General features: G+C 63.9%; 1 protein-coding gene across 2 annotated transcripts; it reads right to left on the bottom strand.

Annotated features, from left to right (window-relative positions):
* Positions 1-1,505: 1,505 nt before the first annotated feature.
* PCGF3 (polycomb group ring finger 3) lies at positions 1,506-24,596 on the bottom strand. 2 transcript variants are annotated; one of them, XM_028503801.2, is made up of 11 exons: positions 24,397-24,595; positions 14,681-14,720; positions 14,330-14,483; positions 13,752-13,869; positions 12,113-12,209; positions 11,788-11,843; positions 10,915-11,025; positions 10,047-10,135; positions 5,708-5,845; positions 2,290-2,370; positions 1,506-1,959 (listed from the first exon to the last, which is right to left on the bottom strand). In XM_028503801.2, the coding sequence occupies exons 4-11, from the start codon at positions 13,858-13,860 to the stop codon at positions 1,912-1,914; spliced, it is 729 nt and encodes a 242-aa protein (XP_028359602.1). In that variant the 5' UTR covers positions 13,861-13,869; positions 14,330-14,483; positions 14,681-14,720; positions 24,397-24,595; the 3' UTR covers positions 1,506-1,911. The 2 variants fall into 2 exon arrangements, with proteins under 2 accessions (XP_028359602.1, XP_035873703.1); XM_036017810.1 differs by lacking the exon at positions 5,708-5,845 and having other exon boundaries at positions 24,397-24,596.
* Between the last annotated feature and the right edge of the window lie 1,749 nt (positions 24,597-26,345).

Genomic DNA, 26,345 nt, shown 5'->3' with positions numbered 1-26,345 from the left:
CAGGCCAACAGTCTGCACGAGGAAATCTTAGAAAAATAGGTACTTCTGCTGCTGAGGTTTCGTCCGGTTAACACGGTTACAAAAGCGGGATCACCCCAGAGCGGCGGGCAGCCAGCTGTGATGTCCACACGCCCGACCTCCCTCCACTTTTGTGTATTTAAATGTATCAACTTAGCACCATAGCAAATTCAAGTGATTTCAAAGAGAGCTACAAAGTTACAAATATACATCGGGAGATTGTTACAGACACACTTGGTTGAGTCTGAGCCCCAACCGGTTCTGTTTGAATTTGGATGCTCACCTGTTCCCCCCCCCTCGCACCGCAGGGGAAGTCCCTGCGTCCCAAGACCCGCCGAGCCCGCGCTGCGCCCCCCCGTGGTCGGACAGACGCGCCAGCAGAGGTGTGCGTTTTGAGGTAGACAGGTCATATTTACTCACACACACCTGCTCGCTAAGCCCTCGGGGCGTCACTGAGAACCACCTGGATTGGTAGCAAGCTTAGGTGACGGGACCGCCCGAACAGAACTGGGAGTGTGGGGGCTGAAATAAAAACTGAATTCTGGCCATTCCCAACCAGGTGCTTGACGCTTTTGTAGGGCCTGACATGAAAATCGCCTGGACTGCATCGATTTGAGTGTTTTCTCTGCGAGGAGGGCAGCTGGCAGCTGCCCCGACACCCACGCGCAGACAGCGGGAAGCAGGTCGGGGAGCCCCACCGGAGCCGCGAGAGCCAACTGGAGGCCGAGTCTAGTCGCTAAAGTGAAACGCTTCGTGGAGACCCAGCCCTCAGGCCGGGCAGGTGACGTAGCAGGGGTGCAAGGTCACCGAGGAGCCGGCGGGACACAGCTGGTGACAGCCACCTCCGGGACAACACTGTCCCCACCGAGGACGGTTTTTCTCCCTGGTCCCACCTCACACGCTCCAAGGTACCACTTTAAAGGGACACGTTTATGTGCTGGCAAAAAGTTTATTCTCTAATTCCACAAAAATATCAACATTCGGGAGGAGAAGGGGGTCAGACACTGTGAGTCACCTGTGGCTGGCTGCAGGTCGGTAGCAACTGGAGCCACGGCTGCCCCGCCCCGTGAGGCGCGGTGAGAACCTCCCCCACGATCGGGGGCACAAGAGGAGGGCCGGGCTGCACCCCCACGAAGGGAGGACAGATGTGGTGGGGAGCCTGGGTCTGCCAAGTCCCCACGGGCACAAGCCCCTCCTCTGCTGAAGCCCCCCCACCCGAAAGGCCACCAGCTCCCTCCGCAGCCAAATGAAGGCGGGCAGGGAGGGCGGGTCGGCGGCGGGGCCCTGTCTGACAGCAGCGGCGAGCTCTAACACGACGACGCTCCGCACACCAGCGCCAGGTCCCGGGCTCGCTGGGGCTGGGGCCGCCGGGGCCAGGGTGCAAGGGGGCCAGAGAGACCCGCGGCGGCGGCGGCGTGGGGTCTCACCGCAGGGACGCTGAACACCACGGTGGACTCGGAATACGAACAGCACCCTCTTTTGGTACACTTTTAAATTAATTTTTTATAGATCTTCTAAGCCTTCAGGAAGCTAAAGGCAACATAAATATCGTCATTCACCGTGAAAAGATATTTTTTCAATAACTTAGGGAGGATTCGACACACGTACAAGTATTTTTGAGGCTCATCCTGAAACCTAATTCATCGACTAAACCAAAACGCGGTGCTTCTGAGGCCTGGAGCAGGCAGGGCCGCACGCCGCAGGGGGAGGCCGCCGCAGCCGGGCTGGGCCGGCGCGGGCGCCCGTGAGGGTGTCACGCCTGGTCACCGTGCTGCTGGTAGTGTCTCGTTGAGTGCGAAGTCTCTCGTACAAAAGTGATAAATACTCTGTTCAGAGCCCGGTCCCCGGACCCGAGGCCCCTCCGCGGGCGCGGAGTCCCGCGCCCACCGCGCGTCACAGCAGGTCCATCTTGGGTCTGTAGTGCAGCAGGAGCGGCGCCTTCTGCAAGACAGGCCGGCGTGAGGGCGGCGCCCTGCTGGGCGCCCCGTTGGGACGGGGGCGACAGGGCCAGGTCTCGGGTGTCCCCCCCTCCCCTGAGGACGGGGCTCCGCCGCCTGCCCCCACGCTCACGAAGACCCAAGAGTGGCTCAGGGCAGGGGCCACCCCCGCCAGGCGGACTTGGGGGGGCGGCCCTGGGGCTGCGTCTCACAACCCCCCGTGACCGAGCCGGCTCTCTGAGCTCCCGGACGGGGACGGGCCGGCAGAGCGCCGCCGCCCGCGGCGGGCTCTGGAGACGACACTGACCGCTCAGCACGGAGCACCGCGTCTCACCTTGAATCTCCATCTCGTGACGACCACGAACTTGAGCGTGTGGTCCTTGCCCAGGATTTCCTCGTTGCATAAGATGTCCAGCTGGGGGGAGAAGCAGCTCTGGTCAGTGGGCCTGCAGGACGGATCGGGGCCTGCCTCCGCCGGGGAGGTGCTCGGCTGGGCCCGGCTGCGGGGTGGGCGGGAGCAGGAGGAAGCCGCTCGCTGCAGAGGGCCCGGGGCTGCGGAGGCTGGGGCCACACCCACCGGGACGGTCCCCAGGCTGCCGGGACCGGACCCCGCCCTTGCCCCCCCCCCCCCACCTTGGAGCGGGTCTCTCTCCCCACAGTGGGAAAAGGTAATGGACTCCACAGGCCTCTTCCTCCTTTTTTTTTTTTAAAGAAAAGGTTTTTTTCAGGCCAGTTTTAGGTTCACAGCAACACTGGGAAGATGCCCCTGCCCCCTGCCCGGCTCACCCACTGCCAGCACCCCCAGGAGGGGGCACGCGTCGGGGTCGCCCTGCAGGTCTGCACGGTGACCAGCACCCACCACGGAGCCACACGGAGCAGCAGTCTCACTGCCCTGAGACCCTCTGGGCTCCGCCTGCCCGCGCCCCCCTCCCCCGACTCCCGCCAACCGCTGATCTCCCCACTGTCTCCACGGTGTTGCCTCTCCAGAGCCCCACGGCCGGGGTCGCCGCTCGGGGCCTCACAGCCTGGCCCCCGGCACTCAGCCGGGTGCACTCGCGGCCCCCTCATCCCCATCTCTGGGGGTCTCTGGTGGCCCGTTCCTTTCCGGGCTGAGCAGCACCCCCCGTCTGAACGGACCACGGCGCACCCGTCCACCACCACCCACCACCCACCGACGGGCGTCCATGCTGTCCCCGAGTGCTGGCCCCTGCCACCGAAGCTGCTGCGAACCCCGTGCGCAGGGCTCTGCACGGGGGAGTATGCAGCCCCTTGGGGGGAATGACCAGGGAGCCCGGCTCCTGGGCGGGGTGGTGAGGGTGCTGCCGTCAGTCTTGTGGGAAACCACCAACCACACCACACTATCCACCCAAGTCACCACACCGCGCCACCCCCCCAGCAGCGAAGGCGGGGTGTCTGACAGAGCTCCGTGTCTGACCTTCCCTCTGTCTCTTCCGTATGTAGCAACTTTTTATTTTTACTGTTTTAAAGCTGTGAGACTACAGATAAAACCCGTTGTAACCGCCTCCAAGGCGCAGCTCCAAAAGCGCACCCAGGGCCTTCCCACCACCGGCGGCGTCCCTGGTGCCCGCACCTGGCAGAGCCCGAGGGAAGGAAGGGGCAGAGGGGAGGGTCCGGGAGGACCACGTTCTCTGCCTTTGATCGCTGCCTCTCACGCGCCCCCTGCTGGGGACCTGGCCCTCGACCTGGCACGTGCCCCGACTGGGAATCGAACTGGTGACCTTCTGGTTTGCAGACTGGCGCTCAGTCACTGAGCCACACCAGCCAGGACAATTTCATTTTATTTTCTTAGAGAGAGGGTAAGGGGTGGGGGGGAGAAAGAGAGGAAGAGACACATCCACCAGTTGCCTCTTGTCTGAGCCCTGACAGCGGGGGCGGGTGGGGGAACCACGCCTGAAACCCAGGGATGCGCCCTGACAGGGAACTGAGCCAGGACCTCCGGTTCGCAGGCCGGCGCTCAACCCTTGGAGCCACAGCAGCCAGGGCTGGCCAACTTCTGTCGATGGGCCACGTGTTGGGGGCTTGTCGGGCACCCAAAGACCCCCCACGGCTGTGGGCTGGGGGCAAGCAGGGTCAGCGCCCGGGGGGCTGCTGTCTGGGGCCGCCTGGAGGGGCGTCTCTGTCGCTGCCAAAGGGCCGTGCGCACGTCCCCGCAGGCCCAGGGGGGCCCGGCCGCTTCAGTGAGGACGGCGCCGGTGCTCCCTGGAGCTCTGCTCCAGCTGTGGGCCGGGTGCCTGGCGCCGGGGCCTGGGGACCCGGCTGGCTCCGAGCTGTTTCAGGCCGTTCGGGTGCTCGAGAGGCACCTTGGAAAAGCGGGGTCCCGGGTGTCCGAGCACCTTCAGGCACCCCCCCCACTTTGCTTGGGAAGCTCCTCAGCTGAAGGCCCAGGCTCTGCGCCCACACACCCAAGGACGCTGTCCAGGCCGCCACTGCCCCACGTCCCAGGCCCCTCTGCTCCCGGCCTGCGACGCCACTGCGCTCTGCGGTCCCTCCCGAGCCCGCACCCTGGGCCTCCCGACGGGTGTCCCAACGTCTCTGCTCCTGCTGCCCTGCTCCACACCACGCAGCCCCAGGCAGCTCTCTCCACCACGCCGGCACCTCCTCCCGGCTGTCTCTGGCTCCGAGTCCTGGACCGCGTGCTGGCGAGGCCCCTCACGGCGAGCCCAGCGTTCGGACTGAACCCCCGGCCTCCACCCTGTCTCCAAGCTTAGAGCCGCACCCGCCCCTCCCCCGTGTGCCCCACGGCACTGCACCTCCCGGCACCGGCACCGGCTCGGTTCCTGAGGCAACGGGCAAAGCACCACGAACTCGGTGGCTTAAGACCACGGAGACGCACCGGCTCTTGGATGCGGCCGGATGTCCAAAGCCGAGGTGCCGGCAGGCAGAGCCCGCCCTGCAGGCTCGAGGGGGCGGGGGGCCTTCCACCTCCCCCCCCACCTCCGGGGCCCCTTCTGCGAGTCTCCCGTGTGCTCTGCCTCCCTCCGGTGAGGGTGCTGCTGCTGGGCTCAGGGTCCACCGGGTCGGCCGGGCCCTTTCACCTCAAGACCCTTCACCTAATCACATCCAAAGAGACCCCTTCCCCAAAAGGCCACGCTGACGGGTCTGGGCAGGGAGGAGGGCACGCCGGCGTTTGGGCCGCCGCTGACCTCTGACATGCATGTCCAGTCTGCGCACCCCACGGCGTCACGCTGGCCCTCCCCCGACACGCAGCAGCAGACACCCTGGTGGGCCCCTCCGATTCCATTTCTGCACCCCAACAACAGCTTTTCTCGCAGCCTGAGGAGCATGCGAAGACTGCAGCAGCTCAAACCGCGTGCCCCGAGCTTAAGGCCCCCAGCGCCCTCCCTTCACTCGGGGTGACGGCTCCCCCCCCCACGCCCCCCCCCCCCCCCCCCAGCAATGCTGGGTTTCCGGGCTTCGCTGCATTCTCATCATTTGTCATGACCCGGAAGTGTCTTACCTTCCCACCTGTCTCTCCTGTCGTTCCGGCCCCACCACCCACTGGCTTGTGACATCACGTAATTTCTCTCCCAGCCGAAACACAGACACACTCTAACCACCTCGCGGCCCCGGGTCCCCTCTGCTCTCTCTTCTGTCAGCAGTGGGTCCCCGAGGCCACGGACCCTGGGCCGACCCCTGTCCTCACTACGGCCCAACACATGGAGACCTTTGTTCCCAATGCAAACTCTGCAAACAAAGTGGCGCAGGCAGGCGGCCCGCGGCGCTGCCGTTACCTCGTTGAAGGACGAGAGGTTGAGTTTCTTGGCGATGAACTTCTTCAGGTGCAGCACGGTGGCCTGGGCGGAGCAGCGGATCCACTTGCGCTTCAGGCCGCGCAGCTTGCTGCTGTTGCACTCCAGACAGATGCTCACCTGCGGGGCAAGGACACCGCTGGGCCGGCCTCCCGGGCGGGGAGGGGCGGGCCGCAGCTCCACGGGAGAACGCTGCCTGCCTGGAGACAGGAGACTAGACAGACCCCTACACTGTGGAGAAGGGGTTTTTAAAAACGGGTTCACACACGTTATCTGAAAGTGGGTTTACTGCTGTCTTGTGAAACACGATCTAACACTGTGCGATACCGTGAGTCTGAAACGGTGTACCCCTGCAGGCGGCCCTGCGGCTCCCGGCTCCCGGGCTGGGTTCGACGGGCGGGAGCCCTGCTCTCAGGGCCCCTGGTGGCGGACGCAGGCGGCTGCCCTCAGGCCACACGATGGCGGCGTGTCGGTACACACACACACACACACACACGCAGACCAGGACGCACACCTGCAGCATGGCGGTGATGCTCGGGGACCCGTGTCACTTTGGCATCGGAAGAGGAAGAGTGCTTTGGGCAGCCTGAGGTTCGGTCACCTCTTGGACCCTCCACACTGCAGGGGGCCCAAGTGTGAGGCGCAGGGCAAGGCGCCCCAAGTGACAGACTCAAGGAGAGTGACTCTAGGGGCCCGGGCAGCCTTCCAAAGAGGGACAGCTGGGCCACGCAGGCCCCCGAGACAGGGCCCCACCTGAGGCATGACATGCCACACAAGCACTGAACTCTCCAGCAGTGGCCACAGAAACGGCTCAGCCACACCTCCAAGTCCAGAGGGAAGAATCAACAAATGAATTAACCAAAGTGTGCATGCATCTAGAATCACTACGGACACAGAAGAACAGATTAAAAACAACACAGTATGGACATAGAAGACGACGCAACGTAACTTCTAAAGATGAAACACATCCACTTGAACGGAAGGCTCAGTGGACGGCAGGACCACAGGACGACCGCGGCTACAGGGAGTCAGCCTTCCCCCAGACTGGCGCGAGGGGGTCCCAGGGACGAGCTCCAGGGGAGGAGAAAACGCTGGAAAGGCGGAAGCTGAGGAGTTGCACCGGAGGGGCGCCCCCCCAGGCGGTAAGAGACAGAAAACGCTGCTCACGCTCAGGAGCAGAGTCCGGCACACGGAGTCCAGGGAGACCTGCGACCCCTCAGGGCCCTGGCCGGCCTCAGTGCCAAGAGGGGCCTGACCTGCCCTCAGCAGATGGACCGCCCGTGGGCGCACCGAGCCGGCTCCGAGGCCGGGAGAGGGGGTCGCCCCCAGCCGGTTTTGTGAGTGACTCGGGCTTTCCCGCGCAGCCTCGGGGCGGACGAACTTCCCGCCCGAGGAGCAGAGCTGCCGGCCGTGTGGCGGCCTCTCGTCTCGGGGACGCGTCTGCTGGGCTCCTGCTCAGCCGGGCTGTCTTCTCACTGAACTGGGAGGGTCGTGTATTCTGGACACAAACCCTTCGCCAGAAGCACGACTTGCGGTGTTTCCTCCCCGTCGGTGGCCCATCTTCTCACTCTCTTAACGGTGTCTCTGCAGAGCCGCGTGTTTCACAGCGGTCAGGGCGGCGCCATGCCTCTGTGGGCCGTGCTCTTGCCGCTGGGCCTGAGCCAGGGCCCCTCGGGGTGCTCTCGCACGCCCTCGTGAAGGTTTCCAGGTCCACCTCTCGCCCCCTGAGTTCACGCCGGTGCGTGGTGTGAAGTGGGGACATGAGTCATCTCTGCGTGGAGTTCCCCCTCCGTCTGCTGAAACGCTGTCCTGCCTGACCAGCCTGGCTCAGCAGCAAACCGAAGGGTCACCAGTTCGGTTCCCGGTCCGGGCGTGTGCAAGAGGCAACCAGTTGAGGCTTCTTCCTCACATTGATCTTCCTCTCCCTGTCTATCTCCTCCCTTCCCTTCTCTCCACAAAATAAGTAATAAAACATTTTAAAAACCAAACCAAACCCTATCCTCTCCCAGTGACGGGCCGTCGCCCCTGGGCTGCAAACCTAGGGGGCGTCTGGCTCTGGAGCCACGAACCTGAAAGGCCCTCGACACAGCGACCCGGCATCTGGCTTTCTAATCAGGGTTGATGTATAGAATTTCCAATGCACACTTTTAAAAATAACCCATGGTTCAAAAAACAGATCATAATGAAAATTTAAAGGTACTTAGAACCAGTAGTAGAGGGAACTGTATGGATGATCAAGTCACGAGGTTAGAAAAGGAACAAGGTCAATAAAACCAACAATCTCAATTCATACCCACTGTCCCAGAGAATGAAGAAAAACGGGCCAAGAGGGACGAGCACCAGCTGTGAGACGCGTGACCTTGGCCCCAAACCACACACACGTCCCCCTCAGCCCCCGAGAGAAGCACGGGCCGGTCGGTCTGCACCAACAGGCACACACTTACCTAAGTACTAGCAAGTCCAGGGACGTGCTTTAAAACCCTGGTCACATCCAGCGCATCCCAGGAGTGAGCATGAGGGTGGTTTTCGCAGAAAACCACGCGGCGGTTCGCTGCAGGCTGCACAGCAGACGCCGAGGGGCAGCCGACAGAACCCTGCGCCCACTCCCAGGAGAGCTCCGAGGCCCCCGGGACCGAGAGGAGGTGGGGACCTGGGACCACGGGGCCTCAGCAGCCGCTTCCCTTCGCCGTGTGCGCCAGGACCGCCCCCGCAGGCCCCGGCCCGACTGGGGCTGAGCTTTGCGGAGGAGCACGCCCAGCCCCACCGAGCAGCCGCACCCACAGGTCCTGCCCGGAGGCCCCAACCTCCCAGCCCTTTGCCCTGTCCCTCAGCCCGGTGCCCACTGGGACCTGGAAGCAGAGAAGCAGCAGCATCTGTGGGGTCAATACAGCTCCTGGGGCAGAGCGGGACGCTGGGCAGCAGGGTGGAGCCCGCGGCCACAGAGAGGGAGCCCAGGGAAGCGGGTGACCCCGCGGCTCAGGGGGACCCTCTTCTCCACTGACCTGGTCCGCACCCCCCCCCGCCCCGGAGTCCCCCCCACGGACGCGCTGGCGTCTCTGAAACGCTCTCGGTGACCTTCCACCCGCAAGGTGTGCACGCCAGGACAGGGAGCTCCCGCGGTGCCGTGACCACACCGGAACCACGCTCGTTCAATGACGTCTTCAACAAATGTACTTACGTGTGCGTTTTCGTCACTACCCACCAAGTCGTGCGCAGAGGTATGTGACGTGTTCATAGATACACGTGTGCCACAGGCATGTTCTAACAGGACCCACCCCGGTTCTCACGGCTGTCCCTGAGCTTACCCCCTCCCAGGGGAGCGGCAGGAGCAGCGGGTTAAACTCCGCAACAGACGTCCGAACCGCAGCCGGCGAGGTTAGTCTGGGGGGATCCGGGGCCGCCGGGCACGCAGACTTGCCGTGTGCGCTCTGTGGGCCGGAGGGCCCCTGTTCGGGCCCCAGGCTCCTCGCGAGGCCACTTCCCAGCGTTCGTCGGCCACGTGAGTCGGGCCCACCTACCGACGACCGCGCACCGACCTCGCCGCCCTGCGAGCCACCGCCGGTCCCCTGGGGCGGCGGGGCTGGCGGCGCCCAGACGCCGGTCTGGCCTGGGACCTGGCGTGTCTGTCTCACACGCGTCTCGCTTCTTTTCCACACTTTATTAGTTGTTTCCATCACCGTCTCTCCCCGCCCCTCTCCCGCCCCCGCCCGGTCCCGCGCGGCCTCCACCCGGCCTCTCGCTCCTCCGTCCCGCGGCGGCCGGGGGCCAGAGCGGCACATCCCGCGGCAGCGGCAGCTGCGGGCGCCCCGGTCTCTGGTGTCTGTGGGGCGGCTCTGCTCCGTCAAAGGGTGGCGGCGGTTACCGCTTCCACGTCACACGGGCACGGGGCTCTCTCAGACTCTTCTACAGAACCCCGGGGCCGCTCAGGGTCTCCTCCTTAACCTAGCAGCGCAGTGAACGGCGGGGCAGGCTCCTCGACGCCCCACACTTTAAAAAATCCTCGTTAGGGCGTGTGCGCCGCAGACACCTGCACCGAGCTATTCTCGGGGACACCCGGGGGCGGGGCCTGCACTTGCTCGCTAGGTAAGACGCTGTACAACGAGCACACACTGCTTCGACAACCAGAAAAGAGAAGGAAAAGGGAGTAGGAATTGGCAGGAAAAAGCTAAGCCGGCGTGGCACCAATTTGGGTCGCTACCCTCCTTCCTTCACGCCTCTTCCTCCTTCACACGAGAAAACACCCCGGGCAGGTCACGGCGCGGCCCTGCTCTCTCAGGGGGCCCCCGGCCGCGCGCGGGCTCAGCGGCGCAGGGCCACCGACCTGCTCGTCGCTCCGGTGGTAGTCATTGTCCTCCTCCTGCTTCTCCTCGGCCGCCTCCTTGTTGCAGCTCTCGTCCGCTTTGGTTTCACCTGGCGGCACAGAGTGCGCGGCGTTATCACACCCGCGGTGCCACACCGCCGTCGCCGCTCTGTACACGCTCGGAACGCCGTGGGAGTCGGCGCCGGGAGGGCCGGCACTGGGACGCGCACGCCAGAGGCGGTAGACAAAGCGCCAGTCCCACATGGGGTCCTCGGTCAGGGCCCAGGAGGCAGGACTCTCACGTGGCCGTGTGCCTGCATGGTGCGGGGCGTGGGCGGCAACAGTGGCACGGTGAAAGGGCCACGGGGCGGCTCAGCTGCCCCCATGCTCCTCAACGCACGGCTCCCCTCCCCCCCGCAATGCCCAGGCTGCTCGGCACCTGGACCGGGACCTGCTCAACGTCCCTTCTAAAGTAAGGACCCCGCCGTGGACTGTGGGAGACATGGCTGGGGCATCTCCCCAGCCACCTCCCAGGGACCCTCCCTCAGCAGACAGCAGGGGTGCACGGGGCCGTCTCCAGGCTCCTAGGGACCCGTGGGGCCCACTGGAGACCTCGGGGCACCCAGGATTTCAGTGATTTGTTACGGCACGTGCAGCCTTAAATGCCATCCATTTCCCAGCAAAGCCAACACATTCCTTTGCCATATTCTACAGCAAAACACAGATGCCCGGGCGACATCTCCGGAGCCCACCGCCCGTGCCCGCCCGTGTCCCTCCACTCCGCACCGGGTGGGGACACCCACCAAGGTCACTGCTGGGTAACACCGACTGCCTCGGGCAGGGGCGGGGGCGGGGACGGGGACGGGGACGGCACCCCTCCACGCCTTACCGTTCCGGTGGGGGTCTGAGTGCTGTTTCGCAGAACCAGTCTCCCCCTTGATGTCTCCAGGCACCTCCATGCCCAATTTGTGGTAGAATTCCCTCTGTTTCCTCATTTCCGCTATTAAGAATGAATACATAACCTTTAATCCTAAGCAGGCAATGGGTCACACTGGTGTTCCGTTCACAAGCACCCCCTGAAGGACTCAGGAGGCGGCCCGAGTCCGGCGGCTGCCGCAAGGGGAGGCGAGCTCCCCCGACGTGCCCGCCGCCGGCCTGAGGCAGCCCACCAGGGGGCTGCGGGGTCGGCCTCTCGCCCGGATGCCCGTTTGCCTTTTCCCAGGACTAAGCCCTCGGCAGAAGACGACTGGACCCAGCTACGTGCACTCAGGAGGCTCCAGTGCCTGTGTGAGTGAGTTCTGTGAGCGGGGAGAGGCTTTAACAGTGTCGCCCCAAGTTACATGCGATCTCTACGGATGTGACTCGGTAGCTGAGTCTTAAATTACAGCGCTCTCCTGAAGTCTACCAACGGGAAAACAGAACTCCTCACACACCTCGCCTTGGGGAGAGCACCCAAGTGCCCCCCCACAAGGCCAGCGCCAGCCGCAGCGCCCAGCGCTGCGCAGGGAACCGCCCCTTCCGCCCGCGGGGGCGTGCAGTGCACGGCAGCTCCAGTCCCCCGTGGGCGCTGACCCTGAACGCAGCCGCGGTTCTCGGCCCCCTGCGCCGGCTGTGCCAGGCGCCCCACGCAGGCGCGGGCAGGCACGTGCGGCACCCACGCCAGGACTCCCTGGCGGAAGGCAGAGGCGACGGGAGAGACCGGCCGCGAGAACCGAGGTGCCTCCCGTGCAGACCAGACCGCCCAGAGGCGCCCGACACTCACCTTCCTGCAGGCCCGGCACCAGCTTGTAAACGATGTCCTGCATGGTCCTGTCATGGCTGCCGGGGGACGGAACGGCGGGTCAGCCGGGTCCCCCGCGGCCCTCCCACGCGCCCAGCCAGCAAAGCGGCCCGGACCAGGGCCCCACGCAGTCTGTGCCCGCGGCGCTTCAGGCAGCGGCACCGACGGGGCCCTGTCGGCGGCCCGTGCCCTCTGCCTGCCGGTTTCTCGAGTCCGGTGCCCAGCGGCCGAGACGCCGCCCGCGGTGGCCCCGCCCGTGCCGCCCCAGCCCCGCCCGGGGGCCCTGCGGGAGCGGGCGGCGGCTCACCCGATGTACTGCAGCGGGTGGCTCTGGTGGATGACGATCCGGCACGTGGGGCAGGTGTTGTTCTCCTCCAGGTACTTGACCAGGCAGCTGCGGCAGACTGCGGGCAGACGCGCAGCCACGTCAGGGGCCCGCCCGGGCCCGGGCCGGCCGCGCTCGGGCCCAGCAGCCCTGGTGCCCTGTGGGGCTGTCACCTCGAGGTGAACGGTCAGAAGTGCTCTGACAGCCTGAGAGACCGTGGGGTTTTCTGTACACACCAAAACTTCAGTGAAAACAATGTAAGTTATGCCCATCATTACTTAAAAGTACAATTAAAATAGAAATTCTACGAAAATTAGAAAACATTTTCTTTCTGAAGTGAACAAAGAATCAAAAAGCTATGGGTATTCCAGCCCTGGCTGGTGTGGTTCAGTGGACTGAGTGAGTGCTGGCTGGCGAAGCACAGAAAGGTCGCTGGTTCAATTCCCAGTCAGGGCACGTGCCTGGGTTGTGGGCCAGGTGCCCAGTAGGGGGCGCAGGAGGTAAGCACACATGGTTGTTTCTCTTCCTCCCTCGTCCTCTCTAAAGATAAATAAATAACATCTTAAAAAAAAAAGTTATGGGTCTTCCAGGTGTGTTTTAGTGAACTTCCCATCTGAGAAACTGCTTCTCTCCGACACCCTCGGCGACTGCACTTTGCGGTGAACCCTGACGTCTACTCTACGCTCAAGAAACCCAACACGCAAGTTCAGCACAGGCTGAGTCTCGTGAAGACTGAAAGGCAGCAGCTCCCCAGTGGATGTGGAGAGTTCGAGGAACCACACGCCCTGCCCACAGGAGACAGACACTCAGTTGTTACATGAGAATAACTCAGTTCTCCACTGTTTAGCTTTCTCAAATGACACCGCTATTGAAATTATCCATAGTACTTTTAATTTGAAATAATTTTTCTGATTTATCCTTAAGAACTTCTTTTTAAAAGATAAACTTTGTGTATTTATTTAACTTATGTGTCCTGACCAGGAATCGAACTGGAGACCCTTTGGTTCACAATGAGCCAAACCAGCCAGGGCTCAGGAACCTTTCTATTCCGGTGTCTGTGTCCTGCCTTGTGCTTTAGCTAGAAGCTGCTGGGGGAAAAAAGAAAGGGCCAAAACGTCAAAGAACAGATGGCTAGAAACTGTCCAAGGCCATGTTCTGGAACATTCTCACAGCCACGGGCGCAGACCCCGGGCTGGACAGCGTGCACAGGGCTGCCAGGGCCCTGTCCGGGCTGCCCATCGCGGAGGAACACGCGCAGTGAGTGGGGCTCCGCTCGGCCGCAGAAGGGCAGGCACGTGCCCCTCCCTCCGCGGCGGCGCGGGTGGGCCCGGAGCGCGCTCCACGCAGCGAAAGAGGCGCCACGGGGACGAGTGCCGTGTGGCGTCACCCACACTCGGCGCCTGACGGACAGACTGCAGGAGGGGCGCCGGCACGGAGACAGACTCGCCGACAGGCGCAGGCTGACAGCGGGGGGCTGGGGGGGCCGCACGGACACGGACCACGGGACCACGGGACCACGGTGCGGTGAGGCTGGGACAGGGCGGGCGGGGGGAGGGGTGTGCGAGGAGGGCTCGAAGGAGGAAGGGGAGGAAGGGCCGCGCCCCGGAGCCCCATCACATACACGTGTGCAGACACTCGGTCACCGTGGTGGCGTCGATGAGGTACCCGCTGCACAGGCGGCAGGTGATGTGGGCGTTTATGTCCCAGAGTTTAATCTTTCTGGTCAACATCTTTGGCTTCTGCAAGGGGACAACGCGCTGAATGAGCGCCTGAAAAGGCTCTGGAGTTTCCCAGAGGCTCGGCTTCAGGGGGTGAGGCCGCAGGACGCCCCTCCGGCAGGCCGTCCCCTCCGGCAGACCGTCCCCTCCGGCAGACCAGCCTGCGTGGGGCCCGGCGGGCCAGCCCCCCCATAAGCACGTGACAATCCAGCCACTCTCCCGGGGACGGGCCCGCTCCGCCCGTCCCTCCTGGGGCAGGGCTGAGCAGAGCGGGGCAGGGAGGCGAGGGAGCAGGCGGGCTCCAGGCTTGCACTCGGGAACTGCAAGGCCCGTCACCCCCAGGCCGGGAGACCGGCTGGAGCACACACTGGCCACTTGCCGCCCACGGGCCTGCCCGCCTGGACAGGGAACGGAGCAGGGTGGACGCAGGAGCCTGGGGGGGGGGGGGGCGAGCGCCACTGCCCCCCAGCCCAGGCCTCACCTCCTCTAGACGCTGTCGGCCCCTCCCTCTGCCTCCGCATCGGCGCTCAGGCTTCGGCCGGGGCGCTGTCGCTCGCTGGCAGCCGCGCCGGTCCGCACGCTGAGTCGTCTTCACCTCTGCGCCGTCCTCTGGTCCCGTGCTCTCTTCCCATTTTCTAGCACAGAAACACCGTCACCTCACTCATGTCCCCGTGTGCGCGGCCCCGGCCCCCTGGAGCAGCTCTGGCTGCAGCCAACAGCGGGCAGACCCCTGGGAGCCGCCCCATCCCCGCAGCGTGACCCGCAGCAAGGGCGGCCCCCTCTCGGGCTCGGCTCGGGGGGACGAGGATGTCAACGGGGAGGCTGCGTGTACCTGGACGTGGGGCCGGGGACCCCCCGCTACATCCTGAGGCCTGCAGAGACACAAGGCGTGGGGCTGTCAGCCGGGTGTGCCGTCTGGGCCGTGTCCCCGCCTCCCAGTGGCCTGGCCCTCGCCCACGGAACACGCCTGTGCCTTTATGTGCTTAAAAGCAGAAGAGAAACAGGAATTAGTGCCGGGGAAGAGCCAGGGCTGACCAGGGAGATGCAGGCAGGTCGCTGTGGCCACGGGTGGCGCTGAGGCCAGGGGCGGAGGGCGCGTGCAGGACCGCAGGGGATGGGGGCGCATCCCGGCCTTGGTGCCCCGGGAGGCGGAACGAAGGTCTGTGAGAGCTCAGGTGGGGCGACGCCTCTCTGGGGAGACTGGGCGGGAGCCCAGGAGGGACAGGGCCACGACGGGGACGTGGACACAGCGTCCTGGCGGGAGACGGACGACAGGCACCAGGTCTGAGGTGGGACCGGGAAGGCCCCTGTGAGGACCGCGGGCCACAGCCCCGGCCCTGGCGCTGCAGACGCACTGTGGCTCGAGGGCAGCAGGGCGGCGCCCTGGGAGCAGGGGGCCGAATGCCTCGACCATGGCCAGGACCACGCGGCGTCCGTCATGCCTTCCTGCCCCGGGTGTCGCCACCACTGCAGCTGTCACTCACTGGTCCCTGAAGCTCGATGACCTTCCACGAGAGAGAGCGGGCAGGAGAGAGGTGACTGGCAGCCTCACTGGGGGGCTGTGACGAGGGCCACTCGCTGGGGCCAGTGAGGTTGTGGCTGGCTACCTGCCAGCTTCACACAGACCTGCCACCACCAGGGAGCAGGGACCCAGCCTGGCGCCCACACTCCAAGGAGGCGGCGGCAGGAAGGGCAACCGCAGCAGGTGGGGAACGGCCGGAGGGCGACAAACGCTGTGGGTACGGGCAGTGGCCGAGGGGACTGGCCAGCGTGTCCCTGGGAGAGTGACCTGTGAGCAGGAGTGCAATGCCACCAGCAGCTCCGTGTCCATCAAGTCGCACGTCCGGGACTGGCCGGCTGGCCAGCAGCCCTGGCAGCGCGGCTGGGGATGGCGTGTCCCCCCCCCCCCCCGTGCTCTGAGGACGTTGTGGCCGCACACGGCACCCCCGGGGCAGAGCTCACAGAGCCGGCTCACGGGGCCGGAGTGGGGGAGCAGCCGGGGGCAGCTGTGCTAGGCCGACTAGCTTTCTCCCCAGAGTACAGGGGGGTTAGTGTGAGAAATACATGCAGTTTGTGCCCAAAAAAGGAGAAAAAATGGCAAGATCTTCCCCCAAATGCATAAAAACCATTCGGTACAATTCATCATTGTCCTTGACCTTTGACACCCTTGGTGACCGAAGAGCAGCGTGAGGAGCTCCCACCGGTAGGAGCTCCGCAGGGAAGAGACACGGCCCCCGAGAGCCGCACGGACGCAGGGCCGCCCCCGGGGGACAGGGGCGTGCGCAGGCTCTGAGGGGACCGGGGGCTCGGGGTCAGGGCTGCGGCGTGGTCACGTGACCAGGCACCCGCCACAGAACCGTGGCCTTCAGGGTGTGGCGCCTGTGCGCCCGGAAAAGAGTGGTTTACGGCGAAGCTGCAGTGGAAACCGTTCCCAGTGTTGGAGTTGGGGAGGAACTCCCACACTCACACCTGTGCCATTTTTACGCCCAGAGTGCGAGCCAGGTGGACGAAGACCAGTGTGAAGGCGTGGCTCTGACCTGCTGGAGGGTCCGGGCCGGGGGCCCTCGCCCTGACCTCAGCGAGGGAGAGGCGGGGAAAGAGAAAAGCAGCAGAGCTCACACAGGAGCCGCGCCTCCCGACGGGACGGGACCGGCAGGGGAGGCTCACACCCCAAGGTCCAGGGCTCGGCGGCTGCCCGCCACCCACGTGGCCCGAGTGCCCATGCCTGCGTCCAGTCTGCTGTGGAACCGAGGCCCCCGACATCGCGTGGCTACCGCGCTGCACGGTCCGGCCCTGCAGGGAGGGGCGCCGCCAGCCCTGTTCCGTGCGTGAGGGGCCCGGGAGCCCCTCCACTGAGACGGAGCCCACACCAGCCCCCCCGCACCCTGCTCGCCTGCGTCACGACACGGGCAGCACACACACGAGAGCCCGGCGGGGTGGCGCCGGAACGCGCAGTGCCAGGCTGGTGCCACCTCCTGGGCCGGCTGCTGGCTCTTCCCAGGCGACGGCGGGCCCTCGCCCGGGCGAACGTGCACGTGCCGGTCACACGCTCGGACGCCCCGGCCTGGGCCAGAGGAGCCCCAGGCGGGACACGCCCCGCCCCCAGCAGCGGAGGAGGGGCATGCGGCCCGGAGTGCGGCTCAGCCGTGGCCAGGAGCCCACAGCCCACTCCCGGGGCGGGGAGGCGTCCCAAGGAATGCGCAAGGGAAGGCGGCCGTCTCCGGAAGGCGTGTCTCCCCGACACGCCTGGGCCCCTCGACACCTCCTCACGGGTCTCGGCTGTCAGCCTCCTGACCCGCGCCAGGTCACGTGCGATGTTGACAAGGAGCCCCTCGGCCCGCCGAGGGGAGGTGCCTGGGGACAACGGAAGGGGCACCGTCCTCACTGAGGTGGATTGTGAAGAGTACCCGCTGGACCCCAGCCCGTCCGGCACCACCCACAGAGTGGGGCAGGAGCCCAGGGCCTCGGCCCCTGCATGCTGGGTGCCGGGCGGCCCAGGGTAACTTTTCGCTGTGCATAACTGTGCATGTGGATAAATAAAAGACTCGATTCTATCAACGCTAAAAAACAGTTTCTAATTAAATATAAAACAAAAAAAGTGGACGGCACCTTTTAGACCCCAGCAGACCTTGAACTGGCTGGCAGTCCGACCCCGCCTCGGACCCGCGACCACCCGCGAGTGCCACCGGGGGCTGCCCAATGCTGCACCGGTGTGGACGAGGCTGCGGCACAGCCGCAGCGGGGGCCGAGGCCCACCCTCCCTGCCCTCTGAGAAGCCAGCATGTCGGCCCTTGGGCGCCGAGCTGGTGACAGCTCCCCAGGTCAACCGACACTCTCCCGGTGCTGGGAGTGGCTCACTGGGCCCACGCACGGGAAGGGCCGCACAGCGAGGGGCTTCCCTCTGAGACCCACGTGGCGCCGGCCTCAACCTGCGCTGCCAGCAGCTTGGGCAGGGGGCTCCCAGGACCCGGGAGGCTGCGCCTGGTTCCCCTGGACCTCGCCCGCACACCTGGCCCTTCTCTGTCCTCCGCTGAGGACGCAGAGGTGCCCTGACCCACAGTCCCAGCGCCACCGGGACACTCCTCGCCTGGGACGTCACCAGCAAACCCCCTGCCACCCAAGCCCCTCCCCACACCCTCCGACTCCTGGCGTTGCATGTGGATGCCCTGGGCTCACCGGACCCCAACCCCCATGCCCGGGCCGGGGCTCGCTGGACAGGCCCACCTGGACCTTCTTCGCCTCACCTTAGCCAGGGGACAGAGGCCCGGCCTCCCCCGAGGGCCCGGCCTCGACAGTGCCAGGCGGCCTTTCTGCTGCTCCCTGGGAGCCCCGAGGTCCCCCAGCCCCTTCTCTGTTCTGCCTGGACTGAGGAGTCCCCACTCTGGGCACCCAGATGAGGCTCTGAGGTGGGGTGGGGGTGAGCTGGAGGGGCACGAGGAGGGCCCAGGCTCAGATAGGACCCTCTGGGACGCGCAACAGGAGGCAGTCACGTCAGGGAACGTCAGGAGCGGGGAGGTGAGTGGGACCCAGCAGAACACAAACACGTTTCCGTGACCACAGTGACCCCGGCTCTCAGGTGCACCTCTGCAGACGCACGGGGAACGCACAGCGGAGGGCTGTCGGCCCCGGGCCCTGCCGCCAGGGCGCAAGCTGCAGACGTACACCCCTTCACGGAGAAGGCCGACTCAGGGTGGGCCCTGGGGCCCAGCAGGTCACCCCGAGGTTGGAATGGTGTCAGGCCGGGACTCCCGGCTACCCCCACACGGCTCCCTTTGAAGCTGAAGGGCGGCACCTGTCATCCCACGCCTGTCCCGCTGTGTGTGTGGGGGGTGGGGTGGGCAGGAGGCTCCAGTCTCTCTGGGTTTGCACGCGCCCGGGAGCTGCACCTCAGGGAGCACCCCGACCAGGAGACCCAGGGGTTCCTGGGAAGAAGGGACAAGGGTGTGGGGGGAGGGGCAGGTCAGGGGCAGGGTTTGGAGTGGCCCTGAGATCGTGGGCCTTGCTGGACACGGAGGTAATAAAGCCTCCGCCCTTATTACCTAGCAACGGAGGCAAAGGGGCTTTTGAAGAAATAGTTACCGAATCAGCGGACGGAGGACGAGGCGGGTCTCTGGCGGCCTCACCCAAGTGCCCGCTCAGCCTTGCGATGCAGAGGCGGGTCTGACGGCTGAGTCCTGTGGCCTGGCCGAGAGCGGCACCCACGCCCACAGCCCAGAGCCAGGGAGCGCCAGGCACGCTGTGCCGACCCCAGGACTGTGGCCAGTGAGGGGTGTGACACTGGTGGCAGTGTGTGACACGGCCACAGAAAAGTGAACGTAACAGTTTCCAGGAGAACGGCAGTAAAATACAGAGTGGCCACCGACTCTGGAAAAACTCTCATCAGCGGTGGCCCTGCCGACCCCAGAGACAAGAGACGGGCTGGTGAACGGGTGGCAGGGGCGGGAGACCTTCCGCCGGGACGGAACGCGGCCCAAGCACCAGCCTGTGGGGTGCCCAGGCTTAGCTTCACAGGGCGGGCGCAACGGGCTCCCTGTGAGCCCCAGAGAGCGGGAGCCCTGCCCAGGAGCCAACTGACCTCGGGCACCGCGACCTCGGGCGGGCACCGCGACCTCAGGCGTCCGCGGCGCGGCGCTACTGCGGCCGGCCGAGCGGACGAGCACGCCCCCTCTTCCGGCCTCTGTGTCCGCCTCCCCCCCAGGCGGGGCGGCGGGCCTGCCTCCGGAGGGGCCGTCTCCGCGGAGGGAAAGGCAGCTACTGTATCTGACGGCGAAAGTCGCCTTTCTGCGAACAACCCCAAGCACTTTCTACCCACTAACCCGTCCGCAAAGTCGGCCGAAGGCTCCCAAGCCACCCGGGGGCGCCCCGCGGGACACAGGGCGACAGACGGCCTGTGGCCACGGTGTGATCCGCTGGACCGACCGAGGCGCCGGGCTTCCTGTGCGCTCGCCAGCCCACGGGACCCCAGACGGGGGCCGACAGGGTGGCGCCCGGCACCCCGGCCGCGGGGCGGACCCGGAACCCGGACCCGGAACCGCCCGACGGCTGTCTGCGCAGGTGGCGCCGCGGGGGCGCGGGGCCCTGCGGCAGGGGCGGGCGGGGCGGGGCGGGGGTGCTGACGTCGCCACGGAAGACGACGCTGGGACACCCAGGAAGTCCGCAAGCGGACAGGACAGCAGCCACCACAGGAAAAGGCGCCCGCCTCCCGGGGGGAGAGCGGCCGGCAGCCTGGGAGCCCAGCCGGTTCCTGGACCCGCGGGTGGGCCGCGGCCGCCGGCCTGACTCCACAGCAACCAGCGTGTCCTCGGGAAGAGGCGAGGCAGACAAGGCCGCCCCCGGCCCGCAGGTGCTCACTGCACGAGGCTGTCGGTCCCCTCTGCGGCGTTTCCCACGGAAAGCTCGGGGAGAGAAGAAAACGACCACACCTGAAGGGAAAGAGGGGGAAAGGCGAGCCCGCCCCTGCCCCCACTGCCCACCTGAGGCTGGGCCGCCTCCCTGGCAGCTGCCAGGCTTGTCCAAGGGCCCCAGGGCGGACCCGCCAGCAGCAGCCTTCCGTCCCCGGGGCTGAGCATGCGGCACTGGCCAGGCCCCGCCGGGATCCCTGGGTGGGGGGGAGGCGGGGGTCTCCTGACAGCTCCCTGCAGTTTGCAGACCGCCCACCGAGCATCTGGAATCCGCTGTCAAAGTAGCAAAGTCCCACAAACACTGACGTATTCGCACAAAAACCTCTTAACCTCCACTCTCTAAATTCTCCTATAGAGTAGAAGTTTTCTTCAAAAAAATAAAACAAAACCAATCGACCTCACAATAGGTTTTCAAGAACTCTGTTTTCCAGTGAGTTTTAGTTCTCACCAGTGACAGTCTTGCACATCCCACGGACAACTCTGAGAGTGCATGGGAGGTGACGTGCACGCCTCGACCCTGTCACCGAGTGCCGAGTGTCCGGCGGGCTCTCTGCCGCCTTGTCCCTCGTGGGACTCAGCCCTGGAGGGAGAGGCCCGACCCGTCAGGAAAGACAGCCGCGGTGAAGACCGTCCCAAAGGTCACAGCGAGCTCCCCACTTGCAGAACGGAGGGGCAGCAGGTCCATCTGGTGTGGAGCGCACGACTGTGCAGCCTTTCTGCGACACCAACAGCCAACACCAGCGCGGGAAAAGGGAACAGTGCCCAAACCTCAACCTGCTTCCAGAGTAACGGAAAGCTGCACTTTTACTCAGATTCAGTTCTGACCAGTAACCCAATACATAGCAAATCCTGCCGTTTAACGGATTAAAGAGAAAGAGTATAGACCAAAAAACCCCTCGCTTTATGATCCAAATCAAACCACCCAAACATTTCACTCCTCCCACTTTCGGGTCCAGAGAGCAGCGGGCAGCAGGGGTGCCTCCGTGTGGCGCCCACGCGGGCCCTGGGTGGGCCCCTCAGTGCAGCCCCGTGCTCCAGCCACAGCCCAGGACGACCGGGAGAGGCGCCCTGGGCCTGGCAGCCCCTGGACCCCGGTTCTGGGGGCATCACTTCCTTACAAGGGTCAAACACCCCAAACGCCTTAGGGTCTCGCATCTTAGAAAACTTCTTACAAAGGTTAGCTTACAATTTTTGGAGCAAAATCGTTGGCAGGAATATGATGATGTTCTGGAAACAACTACAAAAACCGCGCTCAAAGCTACTGTGACAGATTCAATGTCACCGGCACACACCTACGACTCAACCGGTGGGGGGGGGCTCAGGCTGCACTACTGGTGGGGGGAGCCCTAAACATCCATTCTGTCTGCGACTGACCCTCCCTCACGCGTGAGCGCCAAGCCTCCCAGTAGTTTTAGCTTCATGGTGATGTCAGAGGAACCTACGCAACTCAAGCGGCGCCCTCCTCTGCGTGCAAGGCTGCTCACGGGCCTCCGGGGCCCTTCACAGGCACAGGCCCTACGTTAGCTGACCCGGGGCAAGTGTCGGGCTCTACGACAGCCTGGGGGACCGGCCCTCCCTCCCGGTACGCATGCACCCTTGTGGAGCACCCCCCCACCGCGAAGTGGGCCCGGCCCCGTGGCTCTCCCAGCAGACGTGGCCGGAGGGATGAATGTCAGTGAGAAGACAAGGTCGGGAAACCGGCCCCCTTCCTGTTCACTTGCTCCTTCTGAGCTGCCGGACAGGGGGCCCCACGGGGCAAGGAGCTGCCTCTCCTGAGGGGACCCTGGGGGAGCACCACCTGTAGCCCGGCTACGGCCTGAGAGCCCCAGCGAGGAGCCCCAGCTCAGTGGTGCCCGGACTCCCGACCCACAGACACGGAGATAATGATGGGTTTCTTTGAAGGCGCTAAGTTTTGGGATAATTTGTTGACAGCAATACATAAATAATACAACCACCCAGCATGCTCACACCTTTAAAATTCCAAAAGTGGGAAAATAAAGAGCCTGATCAAACCCAACACTCAGTTCTGCAAGACCTTCTCAAAAGTTCACAGAGCAAATTAAGTTTTAGAAAAAGTAAAGTGTATGTTTAAAAAAAAAACCAGAAGCAAGCATTGAGTAAGATGAGTGGTTACATTTGGCAAATAAAAGTTTCTAACCTGGACTACTCCAGGACTCCACTGGTTAAGATCTGCAACTAGGAAATGTTAAGCTAAAAATCTAAAGTGCTTTCTCCCAAGTAGCCAACCGAAGCTGAGGCACAAAATGAAATACTGAACTGACAAGTTCAAGTGTCTCTCCTGGGAGTCCAAGCCCAGAGTGAGATTTATATCTCCTCCTGCCCACCTACTGGGTAAGTTTGCAAGCCTAAGGCAACCGATCTTTCTGAAAGTTCTGCTCCCGTGTTCATCCACACACTGGCTGCCGGAGGGCTGTTTGCTGACCTCGTGCCGGCCGCGGGGCTGGGCATGGGGCTGGGCCAGGCCCCGGCCTGCGGGCCATCCCTTCTCTCCAGCCCCCAGCACTACCTCACTGGACACACGCTGGAGCCCTTCCCCAGGCGAAGAGCGTGCTCACCACACCCTACGTTTTCACCCCCACTTCCTAATTAAATGCAGGCAAGTTCTGGATGAAAGTCTGAGTTAAATAAAGGTTTCAGAGAAGCCGAGGCCCCAGCTCAAGGTCCTCTGCTGTGTCCCATTCCTGGAGAGGAGAAGGTGCCCAAGTCAGCCAACTTTTCTGCACAGAGCCAACAGCCCCCAAAACATGCCCCAAAGCCTACACTCCTGGCTTGGACCCACCCCTCCTGGCAGTGAAAACACCTCCAGACTCAGGAGGGAGGGTGCACCCGAGCTCTCTGGGGCACGGGGCTGGTTTGGCCACAGGAGCCATGAAGGCACCAGACACTGACCAGAGAGCAAGGGAAGGCCTGTAGCCCAGGAGCAGGGACTGGGAGAACAGGGGGCAGTTTTCTGGGTCTTGGGAGTAGGCATCGTGCTTGCTGACCTGGGAGCCAGTGTGGACTAGGAGCCTCCCTGGAATCCCTGGAGGCAGGGAGATGGGTCCCAACCTGGCTCCACCCAGGCGGCTGCATCTGCCGAAGGGCCCTGGGGCTCACACCTCAGGGTGCTCGGGGGCCTCATGCCCCAGTGACCAGGATCCCCAGTGCCCCAGAGCTTTCATAGCATGGGGGTCCAGTTGAGTGGGCTGGGGAGATTCGGGGCGCCTCTAGATTCTGTCCCAGGGCGCCAACTTCTGGGGGCCTGGCTTGGGTCCCAGCACTCCTTAGGGTCTACTCGTGAGGCCTGGGTGCTTCTCTGTGACTTGTTGGGGGTCCTTCCTCCCTGGAGAGCAGTCTCCAAATCCAGGTCTTACCAGGGTCCTGGCCTCCCTGTGAGCCTGGCCTTCTTCAGGGTCCTGCCTCAGCATCCCGACTCTCTTCAGGGGCCTGTCTGGGGCACTGCTCATTGCTGGAGCCTGTCACATGGCACAAGCCCTGACCCCTTGGACTGTGCCAGGGTCCCAGCTTCCAGGGGAGGGGCTGTCTCGGGTCCAGGAAGGGCTCAGAGGGACTGCTCCCAGGATCCCCGTCCTCTTTGGATCTGGAGTCCCAGTTCTCCCCAGCGGGTGTATCCTCGAGTCCTGACCTTTCCGTGGCCTATCCCGGGGTCCAGACCTCCCCATGACCCCTCCCAGAGCCCGGGTCTTCCCTGGATCCTGCCCTGGGTCCTGTCTGGTCCTGGGGTCCGACCCTCCGCAGTGACGGCTCTTAGGGTCTACCGGGCTTGGGGTCCCAGCCCTCCTTGGTGACCCGTACTGGTCTCGGAACGTCCTCAATGTCCCATCCCACGGCTGGACGCTCCTCAGTGACCCGTCTCAGAGTCCGGCGCTTGCTGTGGTCCCTGCCTGCTGGGTCCCGGGGTCGGCTCTCCCCGGCGGCTCGTCCCGGGCTCCTGTCCTCCCGGTCCCTCCCCGGTGACCAGTCGTGGAGTCCGGCCCTCGGGGGCCGGCGCATCGGTGTCGCGCTCCTCCGGCTGGGCCGAAGAGGGCGCAGGGCACCGGCCAGGGTTCGGAGCCTCTCGGGCCGAGGCCGCGGCCTGAGCAGCTGGCGCCGCGGGCCAGGCCGGGCGGGGCGCGAGCTCACTGACCTGCCGTCTCGGCTGCGGACGAGCGGGGCGCACGCGGGGGCAGCGAAAGGATGGGAGGGGGCGCCGCTGCCTCCTGGTCCCCCCCAAGAGCCGGAGAAAAAAACCCGTCCGGAGTTTAAAACAAAGAGGCGGAAATGCCCGAACGGAGCCGAGCGCCGAGTCGGGGGCGCCGCGCTTGGAGCATGCGCACTGCGCGGCCCGGCTCCCACCCTGCAGCCGGGCGGGGGCGGGTCCTAGCGGGGGCGGGTCCGGGGCGTGGTCATAGGGCGCAAGCGCGTTGGACCAGGGCTCAGAGGCTTCCGGAAAGCGAGGGTGCTAGAGGCGGGGCCTGGGGCGGGGACGTGGTCTGAGGGAGCAGCTCTGAGGAGGAACTCGGCTGGGCGCGTGTGAGCGGCGATAGGTCGAGGTGGTAGGGCAGGGGGCGGGGCCTGACAGGGGCGGGGCCTGGCGGGGGCCTGTGGGCGGGGCTCCGTGGAGGCTGGGCTTGTCGGAGGCCGGCGTTCCACCAGCCACCCACGGGCCTGCGATACCCCCGCACCCTGCAGGCAGCTCGTGTGGATCTCTGCTGCTCCTGGATCAGGATTTCCTCTGGCGGAGGCGGTCCGTCTCGCATTCCTGTTCTTCCTGAGAACTGGCACCGAGCGCCCTCCCTGCACTAGCCAGGGGTGCTGTGGACACTGGGCAGCAGGGCTGACCCCCCACCTCGCCCTTGTGTCCGCCTTTGTGCAGGCCCCGCTCTGGAGATGTAATCAGTGACCGTGACATCCACACCCTGGTGAGGGCCGCTCTGTGCAAGGGACAATCACGGAGGGAAACGGCTGTGTGGGCAGGCAGTGGGGTGCAGTGGGGCGGATGTGAACCGAAGGGGTGCGGCGACAGCCAGCCAGCCCTGCCAATATCTGTAACGGAAGAGTGCAGCGCTCGGGGCCTGAACACCACCAGCAGTGCGGCATGGAATTAAAGGAGACTTCGACAGGCGGACGACACCCATGGGTCCGTGGGTTGCAGACAATATTGTTAAGATATTAATATTCCCTAATTTGATCCACAAATTCAATGCAAACCATATTAAAACCCAGTTGGTTTCTCTGAGAAAACTGCTGATCCTAAAATTTGTATGGAAATTCAAGGAACCCAAAATAGCCAAGAAAATCTTGAGGAACAAAGTTGCAGGACTTCTATTTCCCGGCGTTAGAAATTACTACAAAGCCACAGAAATCAAGACAGCGTGGTGCTGGTATAAGAAGAGACGTATGTCTGCCCCCAAATCAGAACACAGTGTTCACAGTAGCAACATCCACGATGGCCCTAAGGTGGGGACAGCGCACACGCCAACCGATGAATGGATAAAAAAAGTGTGGCATACCCATGAACTGAAATATTACTTGGCAAAAAAGAAGGGAAGCACTAATACACACTACAACATGGATGAACCTTGAAAACATGAGGCTCAGGAAAGAAAACCGTCACAAAAGACCACGTGTTATGATTCTATTTACATGCAGTGTTCACAATCACAACACCAAAGAGAGAGAGAGAGCAGATCGGGGATTGCCAGGGGCTGGGAAGCTGGGGGGTGGGCAGTTACCCGTAACGGGAACAAAGTTTCTTTTGGGGTGATGAAATGTTTTGGATTTGATTGTAGTTATGGTTGACACATTTGTAAATATACTGAAATCTATTGACTTGTACACATTCATGGATGAACTGTGTGATGTGAGTATTATACCTCAACAAAGCCCTTATTACAAAGAGACTACAAAATACTTAGAACTAATAAAAATGAAACTGCTGCACATTTTTCCTCACAGGAAAAATGTAAAATTAGATAAGTAACTCACACCATGAACACACACATGCATACATACATAATGATCTTACACAATACAGAAAACAGATATTCATCTTGAAAACACAAAATGAAAGGTTATATACCCTCTCTCACCATA

Source organism: Phyllostomus discolor, chromosome 1, assembly GCF_004126475.2.
Source record: "Phyllostomus discolor isolate MPI-MPIP mPhyDis1 chromosome 1, mPhyDis1.pri.v3, whole genome shotgun sequence".
Lineage (NCBI taxonomy): Eukaryota > Metazoa > Chordata > Mammalia > Chiroptera > Phyllostomidae > Phyllostomus > Phyllostomus discolor.
The sequence above is the reverse complement of the archived record's forward strand: the minus strand, read 5'-3'. Positions and strand labels throughout refer to the sequence as shown.

Excerpts from the sequence above, each read along its gene's own strand:
- PCGF3 (XM_028503801.2), bottom strand. The coding sequence starts at position 13,860 with ATGTTGACCAGAAAGATTAAACTCTGGGACATAAACGCCCACATCACC. Across the intron at positions 11,844-12,112 it reads CACCCGCTGCAGTACATCGG|CCATGACAGGACCATGCAGG; the intron begins GTGAGCCGCCGC and ends GTCCCCCGGCAG. Across the intron at positions 5,846-10,046 it reads ACCACCGGAGCGACGAGCAG|GTGAGCATCTGTCTGGAGTG; the intron begins GTCGGTGGCCCT and ends CTTGCCCCGCAG.